At 43.6% G+C, this 14,944-nt stretch overlaps 1 protein-coding gene across 24 annotated transcripts in view; it reads right to left on the bottom strand.

Annotated features, from left to right (window-relative positions):
• Window positions 1–958: 958 nt before the first annotated feature.
• Bcl11a (BCL11 transcription factor A) overlaps window positions 959–14,944 on the bottom strand; it is a 95,389-nt gene continuing 81,403 nt past the window's right edge. For 13 of the 24 annotated variants that reach the window (XM_076937990.1, XM_076937991.1, XM_034508968.2 and 10 more), the window contains one exon: window positions 5,777–11,085. In XM_076937990.1, coding sequence (XP_076794105.1) covers window positions 9,065–11,085 — 2,021 coding nt within the window. In that variant the 3' untranslated portion in view covers window positions 5,777–9,064. Of the gene's footprint in view, window positions 1,455–5,776; window positions 11,086–14,944 lie in introns of those variants that run through there. The other 11 variants (XM_076938003.1, XM_034508972.2, XM_076938002.1 and 8 more) reach the window with 4 other exon arrangements.

Below are 14,944 nucleotides of genomic sequence, written 5' to 3' on the forward strand. Positions count from 1 at the left end.
AATGCACATGAAAGTACTGCAGAGTATAAACTAGAGCACTATTATTTATGATGAATAAGCAGGAAGGAATCCAGCTGCCAATTATTTTGCTATCTTTTTACTAGGTTAGGTAATCTAGCCAGAGGGTGAATGGGTAAGATTTTCCCCACTTAGGTTCACAGCCAATATGTAAATCTGCGATGCACAGGTGTCTGGGATCTATTATTTATGAGCCTATTTTAATATGCCATATTGTCTCTAATTCTCTTCTGGATCTGTAGACAGTGGGAAATACCAAACTCAGAAAAGTTCTTGCTGAATTTAGCGCCTATCTGTAGAGCGACTACTGTCACCGATCTCTAAAATATGAGGCACTCATGGTGGCAGTGGACTGCCCTGATGGGCACCTCTTCCCTCCAGCAATGATTTCCTTTGTTAGGGTCTTTCCCACATTTTCTGATGTATTAGAGTTTCATGTTTGTCTGTATTAAGACCTATTTGCTGAAAATTTGGAAGCCTAACGTCAGAATATTTCATAAGCAACTCCTGACATTTACCATTTATCCAGCAGTGTTATCTTTCTTGAACTGCATTACAAATTCAGACCCTACATGGTAGTCACCAAAAGCATATATTTAAAAAAGAGGATTCAGTGTGCCATATTTATGCATTATTTAATGGTATGCAAATTATAAGTCAGACAGGAAAACCACACGTCAGCATTAATAAACAGCAATACTACTACATTAATTATGATATTACTATGATTTATTCCATAGTTTTGCATTATTGATTCTCTTTGAAAATGTATGCCATCTGAAAAGCCTACTTCCTCTTCTACGTCTCCTGCCCAGCACTTGAGTCTGGTCCTTCTGCCTACCCAATGAGCTTCTGAAGGAAACAGGTACACAGACATAAAGCCTGAAGCAGCCACATTGTCTTACGAGCATTGAAAATTAAAAAACAAGCACACACTGCCTAAAGCTCCAACATTTATTATGTCAATGTTAAGCACACTTTTTAAAAGACAACATAGAATGTATAGAAACAAGGGGTTAGGGGTTCATGCTCATTTCCACAATACGGGTAATTAGGTTGGCTGGTTTCAAAAGGGTTGGACATCGCCCGGACTGCGGCAGTCCGAGGGCCCTCTGAATGGGACGGATTCACTGTTCCAATGTGGGTCTGTTTTTTTTGTTTTTACGTTTTATTAAAAAATATAAATAAAATGGCACTGCAGGCCCAGGCTGGGAGGACTCGGCAGGACTCTTGTCTTCTTGGAGGCTACTGTCATAAAACATCACAATCTAGCAGGATGACGGAGCACGCTGACGTCGGCTGGGCGGCGCTTGTCCACCCCGCCCCTGGGGGCTTCAAAGTTTCTCAGAACTTAAGGGCTCTTGAGCTTCCATCCGAAAACTGCCACACATCTTGAGCTCGCGGGGTACTACGCCGAACGGGGGTGTATGAAGGACCTGGAAAGAGGTTGGAGACAGAGGAAGGAAAAGGTACAGTGTGACTTGGCCTGGTGACTTTCTGGTCTCTTGCTAGCTTTTTAAAATTATGACTTAAATCAACCACAGGTTGAGCCACTGCCATGATCTCAAATGTACTCTCCCCTCCCTGGATATTCCCACCGCCAAGGTGCTTTCCCACACCTCCCTCCTTGTTAGCCCAAGGACCCAGACTCCCTACCCCAACACGTGGAAGTCCTACCAAACTTGGGACACACCTGGAAGGAAACTTTCTTCCTTACAACTGAGAAAACGTAGTAGCAAACAGTCCTTTGGTCAAGGATAGTGGGAGAGGGAGGAGGGGAGGGAAACATTTTCTTAAAATGATAATAAAATTATAAAGAAACAAAAATCAAAACTGATGTAAAAGCAGCTTAACAAAAACATGAAATGTCACCAACGTCAAGGCAGCCAACGATTTACAAGAGGTGAACAGTCTCTCAAGAGGAAACCAGAACCCAAGAGTTGCCCTCAAATTGCACCCAAACTGCCTGTAGTTTCTTTCAAAATGAGGGATTTTATTTGTCTTTTGTGTGTCATGAGGAACGGTAATGGTGGAGGGACAGGAGTGGCAATGTTCCTCTAGGATCCCCCTTTGCTGTGGGCATTGACATGACGCAGCGACCTCAGAGTCCAGATGTGCTGGGGAGGATGGTTACTACTGTGCCATTACAGGCCTCGTTGCCATGGTAACCTGAAATTTCAGGGGCCTGGGGCCTCTTCTCCCCTGACTCCACCAGGCAGGAGGCCTGGTGTCTGGAGCTCAGCTGTCTTCCCATATAGCCCCCCTGAGCAGTGGAGACCTGGACTGAGGGGCCTGCTGTGACCCAGTGGACTCCGGGGAATCCCATCCTGGCCCAGTGCTAGCACTGCCCATGAGGCCTTTTTAGAGGCCCCTCCAACCCCCTTTGTTTGACCCACTATTTATATTTAAAGACCAAATAGGCGAAGTACAGCATAAGCATGTACCATATTCCTTGTTATTCAAAAACACACCCAGCCCCCTAGGTACCCAGGGGCTTCTGCATTAGAAGAAATGTTGGGGAAGGTGTTTAATTTGCCTTTCTTCATTGTTTCTGAAAAATGCTATAGATTGATGTGTCCTCCTTACATACTTTTTGCCATGTGGCAGAAAGGAAAAACAGTATTTGGATCAATCATAGCGTTGTGCTCAGTCAAGTCTGGTTTCTTAAATGCAATGACCCCTGTGAACTATACTGGCTCCTTTTCCCATTTGGGAGGGAGGGAGGAGTCTGCTGCTCCCGTGGCACAGGAAATTAGAGTCAGGCTGATTCCCTGTGCTGTAGTGAATGATAGTGGACTAACAGGATAATGAGTTTGCAGGAAAGCAAATGTGAATGGCCAAGCACCCATGTCTACAGTGTTCTGGGGCAGCAGCCCTGGGATACAGCCCCTGCCTTCTAGTGTCTGTTTCTTTAAAAAAAAAAAAAAAAAAAAAAAAAAAAAAAAGTCTGGGCAAGCCTTGGGAGATGGTCAGGAAGACATTGAATAGAGATCATGGCTTTCACTGGTAGCGTTCTCTCAAAATAGAATTCCCCAAGTAGGTTGAAAGAGCACTGCCAATCGCAGCAAAATCCCCACAACTTAAAAACTCCTGAACCTGCTAGTCCAGGGGACAAGGAAGTAACCATTCCATAGTGATGACCACAGGGATCAGCAACCATGCTTGTGGACGGCAGGCGTATAAATACAGAAAACACTGTATTTCCTCCCTAACTCTCAGGGTGAGGTGCTAGGAGGTCAAGACCAGCCCAGGGGCTTCTCAATTGCTTTGCAGGATGGTCCCAAATAATCCTGGTACCTTTTAGCCCCGCTCCTAGTGTCTGGATAAGCAGCCTTGTCTCATTTTTTCAGGGGAAATGGCATCTAGCTCGCCCTTCCCGACACCACTTCTTTCTGAGTTCTCACTTTAACCATTATGGATATATACAATATGGACTTATTGCATATACAAAAATGGTATTTAAATAAACAGTTTTATCCACAGAACACCCCAGGGGAAAGAAATCAACTACTTCACACTTCTGCTATGGCTGGTACACTAGAAGTACCATGTTCACCCCACGTTTTAGCAACCTTTAAAACGTGTTGGATTCAGACTTCCTGAAGATCCTACGAGCAGGGGGGAAAATGGGCTCAGGAAGGGCCCACTCACCCTGGAGCATTTAGAGATTAAAATGTGCAAGAATAGCATTTGCTGTGTTCCTGCTTGTAAAGTTTTTTTCTCAAATAGAGAGCTTTTCAAAAACAAAACTCCCTTTGGAGCATACTAGGCACCAGGGGTTCACAAACATTCCACCGGTATGCCAAGACTTACAAAAACTTAACTGAGAATTCTCAGTGATAGTAATGTATGCAACGGTGGGAAATTTGTATTTTTAGATTCCTTCCTAGTATGATTAAAAAGGTTTGGGTTCAGGATAGGAAATGTCACGTGGAAGTTCTATTCTTGGTGTTTAAAGTTCCATGCCCCCATCGCTTCCTGAGCTTTGAAAATAATATTTTATCAGAAGGTTGCAGTAAGTCAGAAGACGATGAAGCCTGAAGAAGCTGTCTCCCAACAGATTTATTTAACTTTGGGACCATGTAAATCAAACATAATCTGTGATTTATCACCAGATATTTGTGCCCCTCCCTGTTCCCAATTTGATTTAAGATATCTCGACCTATAAGAATATCGTATCCACCATTAATTCTGTCTGTCAGGATGCAAATCTAATTACGCTAAGAGCGTCGTATACTGAGGAATTAAAATACGTACTGTATATAAAATCTGCCCAGCTGCACTCTGAGCTCCCCTCGAAAGCACAGTGGGGACATGCAGAAGCTGTATGGGTATTTAATATGGTGAGGCATCATTGTCACCATCTTGTCATCTACAGATGACAAGGCACAAGGAGATGTTTCTATTTGTTTTGGAATCAGTTTGGTACCCAGCTGAAAACACAAGTATCTTTCCTCAGTTCACTGACAAATAGCGACGTCTCCAAAGGTGCCTGATTCCCATCCCATCCCATCTCACCACCTGTGCAATAAAGTCTTCCAGCTCCCCTCGGTGAGGTCCCCTTTCACACTCAAACTGACTTAAAAAATAAAAATAAGAGCCAAACACCTCACTTTATCGATACTTAAAAAGATAAAAGTCTCCTGGCCTGGGATACAAGGCATTACACAGAAAGGCCACTTCACAGTCACCACTGGGAAAGAACCACGCGACAAAAACGCTACCACGGGAGGACAACAGAACAGCTTTTGTTTGGAGTTTTACAAAAATAATAATAATAAAAAAAATTACTGTTGGACCCATTCACCTACACTGGGAACAGGGAGACAGCACCACAGAGGCACGGGCTGTGTAAGAAAGCAAACTGATGCTGCAGCATGCAGTAGTTGGAAAACCGACAACACGGAGTTCTAAGGAGTGGGCTTTTAAAACAGACCTAACCTGTCTTTCAAGCCATTCCAAATATGAAAAGATAATTAATTAAAGGGTTATCTATCTATCCTCATTTGCCACCAGCTGGATACAAGCATATATATATATATATATGTATATATATATATATATATGCCTAAAACAATCTGCAGCATGTACAGACCATAGGATTTCAGAACCACAAGGCAAATCATGGTGCATGTTAGGTGCACAGTGGTGGCTCTCTCTGACTCACCCTTGGCTGCTGGTTTCTGTTTTGTTCTTCCTATAATTTTCCTCTCCTCAGTTTATTATTATTATTTAACAGATTTACTATATTTGCTGCCTTTGTTTCTGGATGTTTAGGCTTGAGGGGAAAGGTCATTTTTATTATGAGGAAAGGCCATTATGCAGAATAGGGAGCTGTTTGTTTAAGGACCCTCCTTTTTAGCATCACACTCTAAAACAGGGAAATAATGGAAGAACAGAAAGGACTTTTAGACACAACAGGCACAGCAGAAATTCCAAAGGAGACAACTGAGGGGCAGCTCCCGGGCTCACAGGTACCTAGTGGATCCCACTAAAGACGGAGCAGAAGGTTTGAACAGTGCACAGGAATTACCTTCCAACTGATCTAAAACTGTAAATGCCTAAAACCACTTCCATGGCTTGAGGTATGTCTATTTTAATAATAGTAAGAATATTATGCTCCTTTAGGGTATAATACACACGTCAAAATGCCCATAGAGATGACCCTGAAAAAGACTGACTGGCCTTCTCTCAAAACCTGTTATTTTGTTGAAAGTAATTTACAGAGTGTGTCAAATGAGGACACAAGAAGCTTACATTGTACTTTAATTTTTTTATTTTTTTTTTCAATAAAGGGACAAAATGGGTGTATGAACAGGTTAATGCAGACAACTGCCAAAAAAACACAGACAGTGGTTTTTCCAATAGAACTTAACAAAGACCAGAAACAAATACAGTAAAAAGCCAGGTTGCAATGACCTTTGGTCATCCAAATAAAAAAAAATAATAAAAACAGAGAAAAATAAAAGATCAAATTAAGTGCCTCTGTTTTGAACAGGGCGTATAAGCAATAATAAATAGTGACTCCCATAGTAAAAGATAAAATTTCAAGTTACGACAAACAGCTTTCATTACAGGAATAGAAAAGGCCAATAACAAAATATTCTGCATTGCCATTTACAAAAAAGTATTGACTAAAGCGGGCTTTCTCTTTAATATGCTTTGCATATGAAATTCTTTCCAATCTAAATATAAAGCACCATTTAGATTTTGGCAATGAAAAAAACTGCAAAACATTGTTTTTTTTTTCCTTTTTTTTTCTTTCTTTCTTTTACTGCATATGAAGGTAAGATGCTGGAATGTCGGGTGATGGGGGGAGGGGCAAAAAGCACACTACATAACAAACCAACGCTATTAGCTTGCAGTACTGCATACAGCATGGCAGCAGGAAAAGGGAAAAAAAAGGATATGTACAACCCCTATGACAGCCATCCATGTGACATTCTAGCAGGCTCCCCAAACCGCCATTATATGGCTTCTCTGTACAATGTCACACTTTTCTCTCTCTCTCTCTCTCTCTCTCTCTCTCTCTCTCTCTCTCTCTCTCTCTTGAAACATACAAATAATTTGCACTATATTATCCTGCCAAATTAAAAAAATATACTGTGGCAGCCTGTCTTTTTTTTTCTACTAACAAAAAGGTACATTGATACCTTTTGAGTGAACAAGCAACAGTTAAAAATACAAGCTTCAATATAAATACTATAGTGCCTAACACTAGATGAACATTTAATTCAAATACCATTCTAGAAATACAGAAAAAAAGACCATAAATGTGTTTTAGCATAGGAATCAACATGAGTGTGCATTTTCCTATATTTAAGTACTATATAATCTTAAACCTTTCCCCATGTATTTTTTTTTTTACAACCTGAAAAGCGGTGTGTGATCCAAGGCAAAGAATTTCCACTACCATTTTTAAATGGATAACAGGTCTTGTAACACCACCAAGACAATGGAACCCTAAAATGCTGTTCCCCCCTAAACATAATGAAGTGTCTTTTTAAAAATTCTTTTCTTAACATTTATACTTAAAAAAGTTTTGTACAAAAATCCTTGCACTGTAGAAGCGAAAGTCATTCGTTTCTATGTTAAGTGTGTTGTTCCATTCACAGCGCTTGCAGTGTTTCGTCCGAGTAAGCTCATTAGTCAAGTAAATGGCTGGCAACATTTGTCTTAGTTTTTTTTTTTTTTTTTTTTTTTTTTTTAGGTTTGTTTGTTTTTTTTTATTATTATTATTATTTTTAAATGCTCATCATTGAGATTGTGTTCAATTTTTTTCAGCATTCTTGCAACGTTTCCCTTAATAAAGACCTGTAAACTGGGAAAACTGTACAGTGCACTTAATTGTCCTATCTGAGCAGGTTTATTTTATACTCAACCTCTGTATCTCTGATTAGAAAAAAGATACAGGTATCACAGGCAGAGTCAAGTGCTATTTGAACACCAACTGGGGCAGATGCTAGCTCAAAACAAAGAAGGAAGAAAAAAAGAAGGAAAGAAAGAAAGAAAGAAAGAATAAAATAAAATAAAATAAAAACAACAAATCCTCTTCCATGTTAACACAAATAGCACACAGTGTATGGAAAAGAAATGAAGTACAACGTCCAGGGAACACAGACAGAGATACTGCTGCTCTTAAAGGTCTTCCTCTTCTTTTTGAAGACAGTCACATTAAATGTAAGTCTTGGAGATTCATAGTTAATCATCATTGTATCACTAGTTGCTTGTACACCTGTTCTAGTTTCAAATGGCAAACAGTACCACATTGTGCTAACCAATCACTTACTGTTTTCTGTTTCTCTCTTTCTCTCTCTCTCACCATCTCAGCCTGTTTTAAATGTCCTCTAAAGAGCCCAAGTTTATCATTCGATTGTCTGCTTGACAACCAACTGGAGCTGGATCTACTTCTTTTGGCGCTAGAATTTCATTAAATGTATCATTTTAAACAAGTGTTGTCATAAGATGAACTCCTTGCTAAAGTATTTCACCACATTCCAGGGCCTTTGCATGTTTCACATTCAATTTGATAACCATTTAAAAAAAACATAAAATGAAACTTTAAGCAAAGCAGCCCACTTCTTTTACGCTCTCACCAGGAGCAAAGTAGCTTTTATACTGGAATGATCAGTTTTGTTCACAAAGTTAAAGGCAAAAATCACTGATTAGCTAGGACATAATGGGTCATATTTTTAGGTAGCCATTGTTGTGAGAAATACAACACAGAATTACATGCTAGGTCCTAAAGTTTATTACCTCACCCAATGCTGGATTAAGCTACAAGTTTATAACAGACAGGAAAAACCATCAACATGGTTTGAATAGATCCAAGGCACTCATTTTAAAAGCCAAATAATAGAATCAACTTGTTCTTCTGTTAATTTGTCAATTCAAAGCCTTATTCCCTCTCCAATTAATACATGTAACCCTTTAGAGACAGACATTTAGCACGTTTTTTTTTTCAGTGCTATTTGTTCTGTCTGTAGAGGGTTAGTTAACCCAAACTGTTTCCCTCCTCATGTTATAAAATAAAGCTGTACATGATATGTATTACAGAAGTATGCAGCATGGTTTGTTTTTTTACCCTCCCTCTCTCACACTCTCAGAACGGAACTGGAAACAGCAACATGTTTGAATTAGGGACAATTTAAAATAGCCATAACATACCATACATGCTGTCTAAGTTAAGGGGGGGAAAAACAACATACACAACATGTAAATTATTGCACAAGAGAAAGGCTCAAAGTTTGCGTAAAATGCAATAGTATTGCCCCAAACATGCATTCAAACGGTGAGAACATAAAAAAAAATTTAAAATAAAAAAAAAAAAGAAGAAAAAGAATAAAAGGAAAAACAAAACAAAAAAACCAGGTGTGCTGGTGACAAGCACTCATTCATATTCTTAGCTTCCATTACTTCTGTTGTTTGTTTCTTTGATCACATGGGACTAGAAAAAATCCTACAGGGAGTAGGGCTGGAAGGACAATGGGGAAGGGGTGAAAAGGGGGGCATCAGGTGGGAGTGAGGGAGGGGTATTAATATACCTCTATTCAGTTTTTATATCATTATTCAACACTCGATCACTGTGCCATTTTTTCATGTGTTTCTCCAGGGTACTGTACACGCTAAAAGGCATCTTACAAATTTCACATTTGTAAACGTCCTTCCCCACCTGGCCATGCGTTTTCATGTGCCTGGTGAGCTTGCTACTCTGGGCACAGGCATAGTTGCACAGCTCGCATTTATAAGGCCTTTCGCCCGTGTGGCTTCTCCTGTGGACAGTGAGATTGCTACAGTTCTTGAAGACTTTCCCACAGTACTCACAAGTGTCGCTGCGTCTGCCCTCTTTTGAGCTGGGCCTGCCCGGGCCCGGACCACTAATATGGGGCGTGCTCCCTCCACTTCCCGTGCCGCTGCGCCCCGAGATCCCTCCGTCCAGCTCCCCGGGCGGCGTGGAGAAGCGCAAGCTCCCGTTCTCCGAGGAGTGCTCTGATGAGGAGGCAAAAGGCGATTGTCTGGAGTCTCCGAAGGTAAGGAAGGGATCTTTGAGCTGCCTGGAGGCCGCATAGCCAGCGAGCCACTGCGAGTACACGTTCTCCGTGTTAGGCATCGCGGCCGGGGGCAGGTCAAACTCCTTCTCCAGCTTGATGCGCTTGGAGAAGGGGCTCAGCGAGCTGGGGCTACCCAGCAGCAGCTTTTTGGACAGACCTCCCGAAGCCGATTCGCCAGGGGAGCAGCCACGACCATTAACAGTGCCATCGTCTATGCGGTCCGACTCGCCGGCCACCGAGTCTTCGTCGCAAGTGTCCCTATGGCCCTCGGCCTCGGCCAGGTGGCTGCGCTTATGCTTCTCGCCCAGGACCTGGTGGAAGGCCTCGCTGAAGTGCTGCATGGAGCTGAGCACCATGCCCTGCATGACATCGGGCAGGGCGCGGCCCTCGTCGCCCACGCCCACCACTGCGCCCCGAGAGCTGTTCTCATGGTGGCGCGCAGCCTCCAGGCTCAGCCCGAAGCCGTAGTCCACCCTCTCGCTCTCCGTCAGCTCCTCCTCCTCCTCTTCCTCCTCTTCTTCCTCTTCCTCATCGTCCTCCTCTTCCTCCTCATCCCCGTTCTCTGGGATCAAGTTGGGGTCGTTCTCACTCTTGAACTTGGCCACCACTGACTTGAGAGCACTGCTGGCGCTGCCCACCAGGTCGCTGGTGCCGGGTTCCGGGGAGCTGGCTGTGGAGAGGCCGTCGTCGGACTTGACCGTCATGGGGGACGACTTGTGCATGTGAGTCTTCATGTGGCGCTTCAGCTTGCTGGCCTGTGTGCACGCGTGGTCGCACAGGTTGCACTTGTAGGGCTTCTCACCAGTATGGCTGCGCCGGTGCACCACCAAGTTGCTCTGAAATTTGAACGTCTTGCCGCAGAACTCGCATGACTTGGACTTGACCGGGGGCTGGGAGGGAGGAGGGGCGGATTGCAGAGGAGGAAGGGGGGGCGTCGCCAGGAAGGGTGGCTTGCTACCTGGCTGGAATGGTTGCAGTAACCTTTGCATAGGGCTGGGCCGGCCTGGGGACAGCGGTGGGCTAGACGTGTTCCCTGCCAGCTCTCTAAGTCTCCTAGAGAAATCCATGGCGGGAGGCTCCATAGCCATTGGATTCAACCGCAGCACCCTGTCAAAGGCACTCGGGTGATGGGTGGCCAGGGCCATCTCTTCTGCCCCCAGGCGCTCTATGCGGTGGGGGTCCAAGTGATGTCTCGGTGGTGGACTAAACAGGGGGGGAGTGGGTGGAAAGCGCCCTTCTGCCAGGCCGGAAGCCTCTCTCGATACTGATCCTGGTATTCTTAGCAGGTTAAAGGGGTTATTGTCTGCAATATGAATCCCATGGAGAGGTGGCTGGGAAGGACATTCTGCACCTAGTCCTGAAGGGATACCAACCCGCGGGGTCAGGGGACTTCCGTGTTCGCTTTCTAAGTAGATTCTTAATCCATGAGTGTTCTGTGCGTGTTGCAAGAGAAACCATGCACTGGTGAATGGCTGTTTGCAAGTTGTACATGTGTAGCTGCTGGGCTCATCTTTACCTGCAAAATAATACAACACCAACATCAATGTTTAATCACTGAGGCAGGCATCAGCAATTGCTTATTCATGTTCCAACAACCAGCCTCTCCTGGCCCCATCCCTCAAGCCTCAGCCTGCACCCACCTACCCCAGTGCCTACATGTTGTCTTCCAAGTCTGGATCCCAGTACATATTTGTCAAATTGGTCTTCCTGACATTTAACTCAGTTCCAAATTCAAGCTGCATAGCACAGAGTCCTAACCAGCTCAGGCTTTGGTAAAAGGAGCTCTCCATTCTAAGAGTCTCAGCAAATGCCTTCCATTTGCTGTGCTGTGGGCAAGCCATTTCAGCTATGTGCCGCTGTCTCATTGGTTAAATGGGGTACTGAGACAAGACAAGACCAAGGCCAGTTAGCTTGATGTCACTCAGGGAAACATCTCCTCTGGTCCTAGTCCATTTTCCGTGGGCCATAGGAGAGCTTAACTTTCTAACAAGGCAATATCATTGCATAGAGATATCAAAAAGAGAAGGTCAAAAATCAATACAGTTCCCTGACCATACACGGTTCAACTGAAAACACACCAACTGTTGGTTTTGCAGAAGAGAGTGGCAATGTTCTCTTACCCCAGTCTGTGCTAGGTTCCTTAACATCCTATAACCCCGTGTTTAATCTCAAGGGGGTGTTGTGATTAAAATCTCAAAAATGTAATTCTGATTTAACTGAAAAGCTGTATTGAATCCTTAGGCGTTCGCCCCAGTTCAACAAAAGAGAGAGTAGAGAAGTTAGGAGTGGCTGGTGCCAGCTTCAGCAGACCCAGCATACTGGTTGTAGGAGCAGTGGCGGCAGCCAGCACCATGACAGGCGGCAGGCTGAGCAATGCTACCCTAGCCGCCGCCTCATTATTTTGAGAGGCTAACAACGTGAACCAAATTATACAACATCCTGCGCCCTCGGCTGAGACTCAGCTCCAGTTGAGAAAGAAACAGAAAGATACAGTTGAGCTAGTCAACTCGTTGGCCCGTGGCCAAGCTGTCTGGAGAGGGGCCTGCACAAGTCACATTGTTTCTCTTTTACTGAAAAGAACCCAAGAGTGGTAAATGCCACTTTGGCAAAGAGGTGGCCAGCTTGACTTCACAAAAATCATTCATTTTTTTTCCTGATAGCTAAATTTAAATATATAGTCCCATATATGTTTATATATGTGTACACATCTATGGGATTTATGGAGTAACCAACCAACAGTTTACCAGCCAACTGCAGCATTTAAGAACACAAAAGAGACAGTGGCCTAGGGACAAGGGTGAGACTAGTTAATGGCCCAGAGACAAAAAAAAAAAAAAAAAAAAAAAAAAAAAAGCCAGCGCTTGAAATATAGCTGAGAAATACACTCTCTCCCTATGTGAGGCTAGAAGAGTCCCTGAAGCCCAGGCTAGCATTACAGCATTACTTAGTAACTTTTTCAATGGGACCAAATTCACCAGGGAGCTAAGGAGTGGGCGCGAGGAATTCATCAATTATATGATTCCTCCATTTAGCAAGTCAGAAAGAAAAGCTGCCAAGGTCTTCTCAGGAGCCCCAAACACTCATATTCCAAAACAAGCCAGCCTTGCTCAAGCGCTTGTCTAAATAATGGACTCCTGCCCTGACCTTGTAATTTACTTTACAATGCATTTATAATCTCACTCAATATAGCCCACTCCTGGGGAAATCTCCTTAACAAGATTAGATGGTAAGATACCAAAATTAGGTTTCAAACATTTGTCTAATGTGGAGGGAGGAAGAAAGGCAGAGATTTTGAAAGAAAATGCTGACATTAGAATCACATTATCTGCCTCTTTTCTTCAAAGAGAAATAAAAAGCTTCAATGAATATTTCTATAATTTTTGTTGTTGTTGTTGAACAATGACTTGGGCTCTAAATAGTCAGGAAAAAAAAATCTGGTTCCAACCACTGTGACCCTCCATGGCTTTCCTCTTTGCTTCCCGAGGACTCTGGGTCACTATCATATATTCAGTCTAACAATCAGAGGCCTGTAACTAAGAAGGAAAGGAGCGTCACTCAGCTGAAGCAAACCCTTAATACTTTCCTCACTCCAAATGCCTGAAGATTATATTTGACCCTTATAATCTCTTAAAGCCTAGGAATGGGCCCATAATTAGCAATGACGGTTTCAAATGTGCCAAGATGAAGCCCCTGATAAGAGCCAAATTCTGGGCATACTAAGCACATGAAGAATCTCATCTGTTAGCTTCCCATGAGGCTTAAGGAAAGGCCACTTTATTTTGCTTCCTAAAAATTACTTCTCCAGAGCCAGTTGCGTGGTTTTGCTTCAGAAGGTTAACACTACGGTGCTGTCGTTCCCCTCACACGTGGGGCCAGAGGAAACAGCTTTTGAACTTACAATGAGCGCACACACACAACCTTCACTATAGCCTTTCCATGCTCCTCCCATCAGCTAGATATCCTAGATCACAAGGGCACCTACTGTAATCACGATGTCAATGACTGAAGATTACACGGGAAGAGCCGCTCGGAAGCTGGTAATTATTACCAGTCCACTAATAGCAAACGATGCACCGCCGTTTCACCATGCAATCTGCATTTCCCTCTGCTCATGCTGGTGCACCACATTATATTACAGTGCTCACAGATTCTACATTCCTAAACTGCAGTCATCAATAAATGTGTTACTCTCTGTAATTTGTGAAATTACTTTGTTCATAACATCTTTGATGGTTTAGAAAGACCAGAATTGATTTCCTGCATGGCAAAATTAGGGCTACATTGATTTATTGATGTGTAAAATATAATAATATTCTTCATTTACTCTGATGAAAATCAACTTCTCACTTTGAGAGCTTCATTGGGCATTTACCAGAATTGTTTTGATTTAAAGCAATAAACTGAGCCCTGCCCCTCCCAAATACAAGAACTCAGGGCACCAAAAGGGTTAAAAGCCCAGCTGTTAGGCCACCTACTTACTGATTTTACTATTTTATTTCATTTTATGAGGAGGAGTGCTCTCCATTTCTAAATGTGTCACCAATATGAGAAAGTCATGTGACTGAGCCCTCACAATTCGGAAGAACAAGGGGGTCTGTGACAGGGCCCCTGAATGTCATTTGCTAGCTTGTGACTTGGTGCGAAACTGAAACGTCCCTTGAGATTCCTACATGTGAAACAAGCATTAAAAACAGGACCTTTAAAGAAGGGTGTGTGTGCATGCAGTGTATGTACGTGCATGTATGTGCGTGCGTGCGTGTGTGTGTGTGTGTGTGTGTGTGTGTGTGTGTGTGTGTGTACCTAACCAGATAACAATCCCAGGATGGCTTGGAAAGGAAGGTACATGGCAGCCTCAGTGCAGGCTTTGGCAACAGAGGCAAGAGGGGGAATTAAGTCACTCTTAACACTTTCATGGCCAAGGAGGCCACAAGGCCAAAGGCTCTGAAAGGCAAGGACAGCTGGCTCACGTAGCTGACAAGGATGGGCCCTAGCTTTGTCCTAAGGCTATGTGGAGCCCGCAGCCCATTGCCACATGCCTTCTGATTACTCCTGTACTGGTAAGTGCGCACTCTTCGAGTATCGTGGAGTGGGTAGGACCTCCAGCCACATCAGGCGTTCCTAACCATCAACTGGAGCTCCGTGGCCTCAAGAGAGCATCAAGCTGTCCTTGGCCAGCAACTGTTGGCTTCTCAACTCCGCCCTCTGTTGACCCCCTCAGTCTCCCTTCTCAGTCGAGTACAGACTCCAGACAACCCTAGCAAAGGAAAACTGCACCCCACCCAGCTGTCCTGCAGGGACTCAAATCTGTGAAGCCAACACCTAAACTTTCTGTGTTCTGTGACCTAAGCTAGGCTCAGGCCCAGCTGGGGGATGGA

This window comes from Arvicanthis niloticus, chromosome 7 (assembly GCF_011762505.2).
Source record: "Arvicanthis niloticus isolate mArvNil1 chromosome 7, mArvNil1.pat.X, whole genome shotgun sequence".
NCBI lineage: Eukaryota > Metazoa > Chordata > Mammalia > Rodentia > Muridae > Arvicanthis > Arvicanthis niloticus.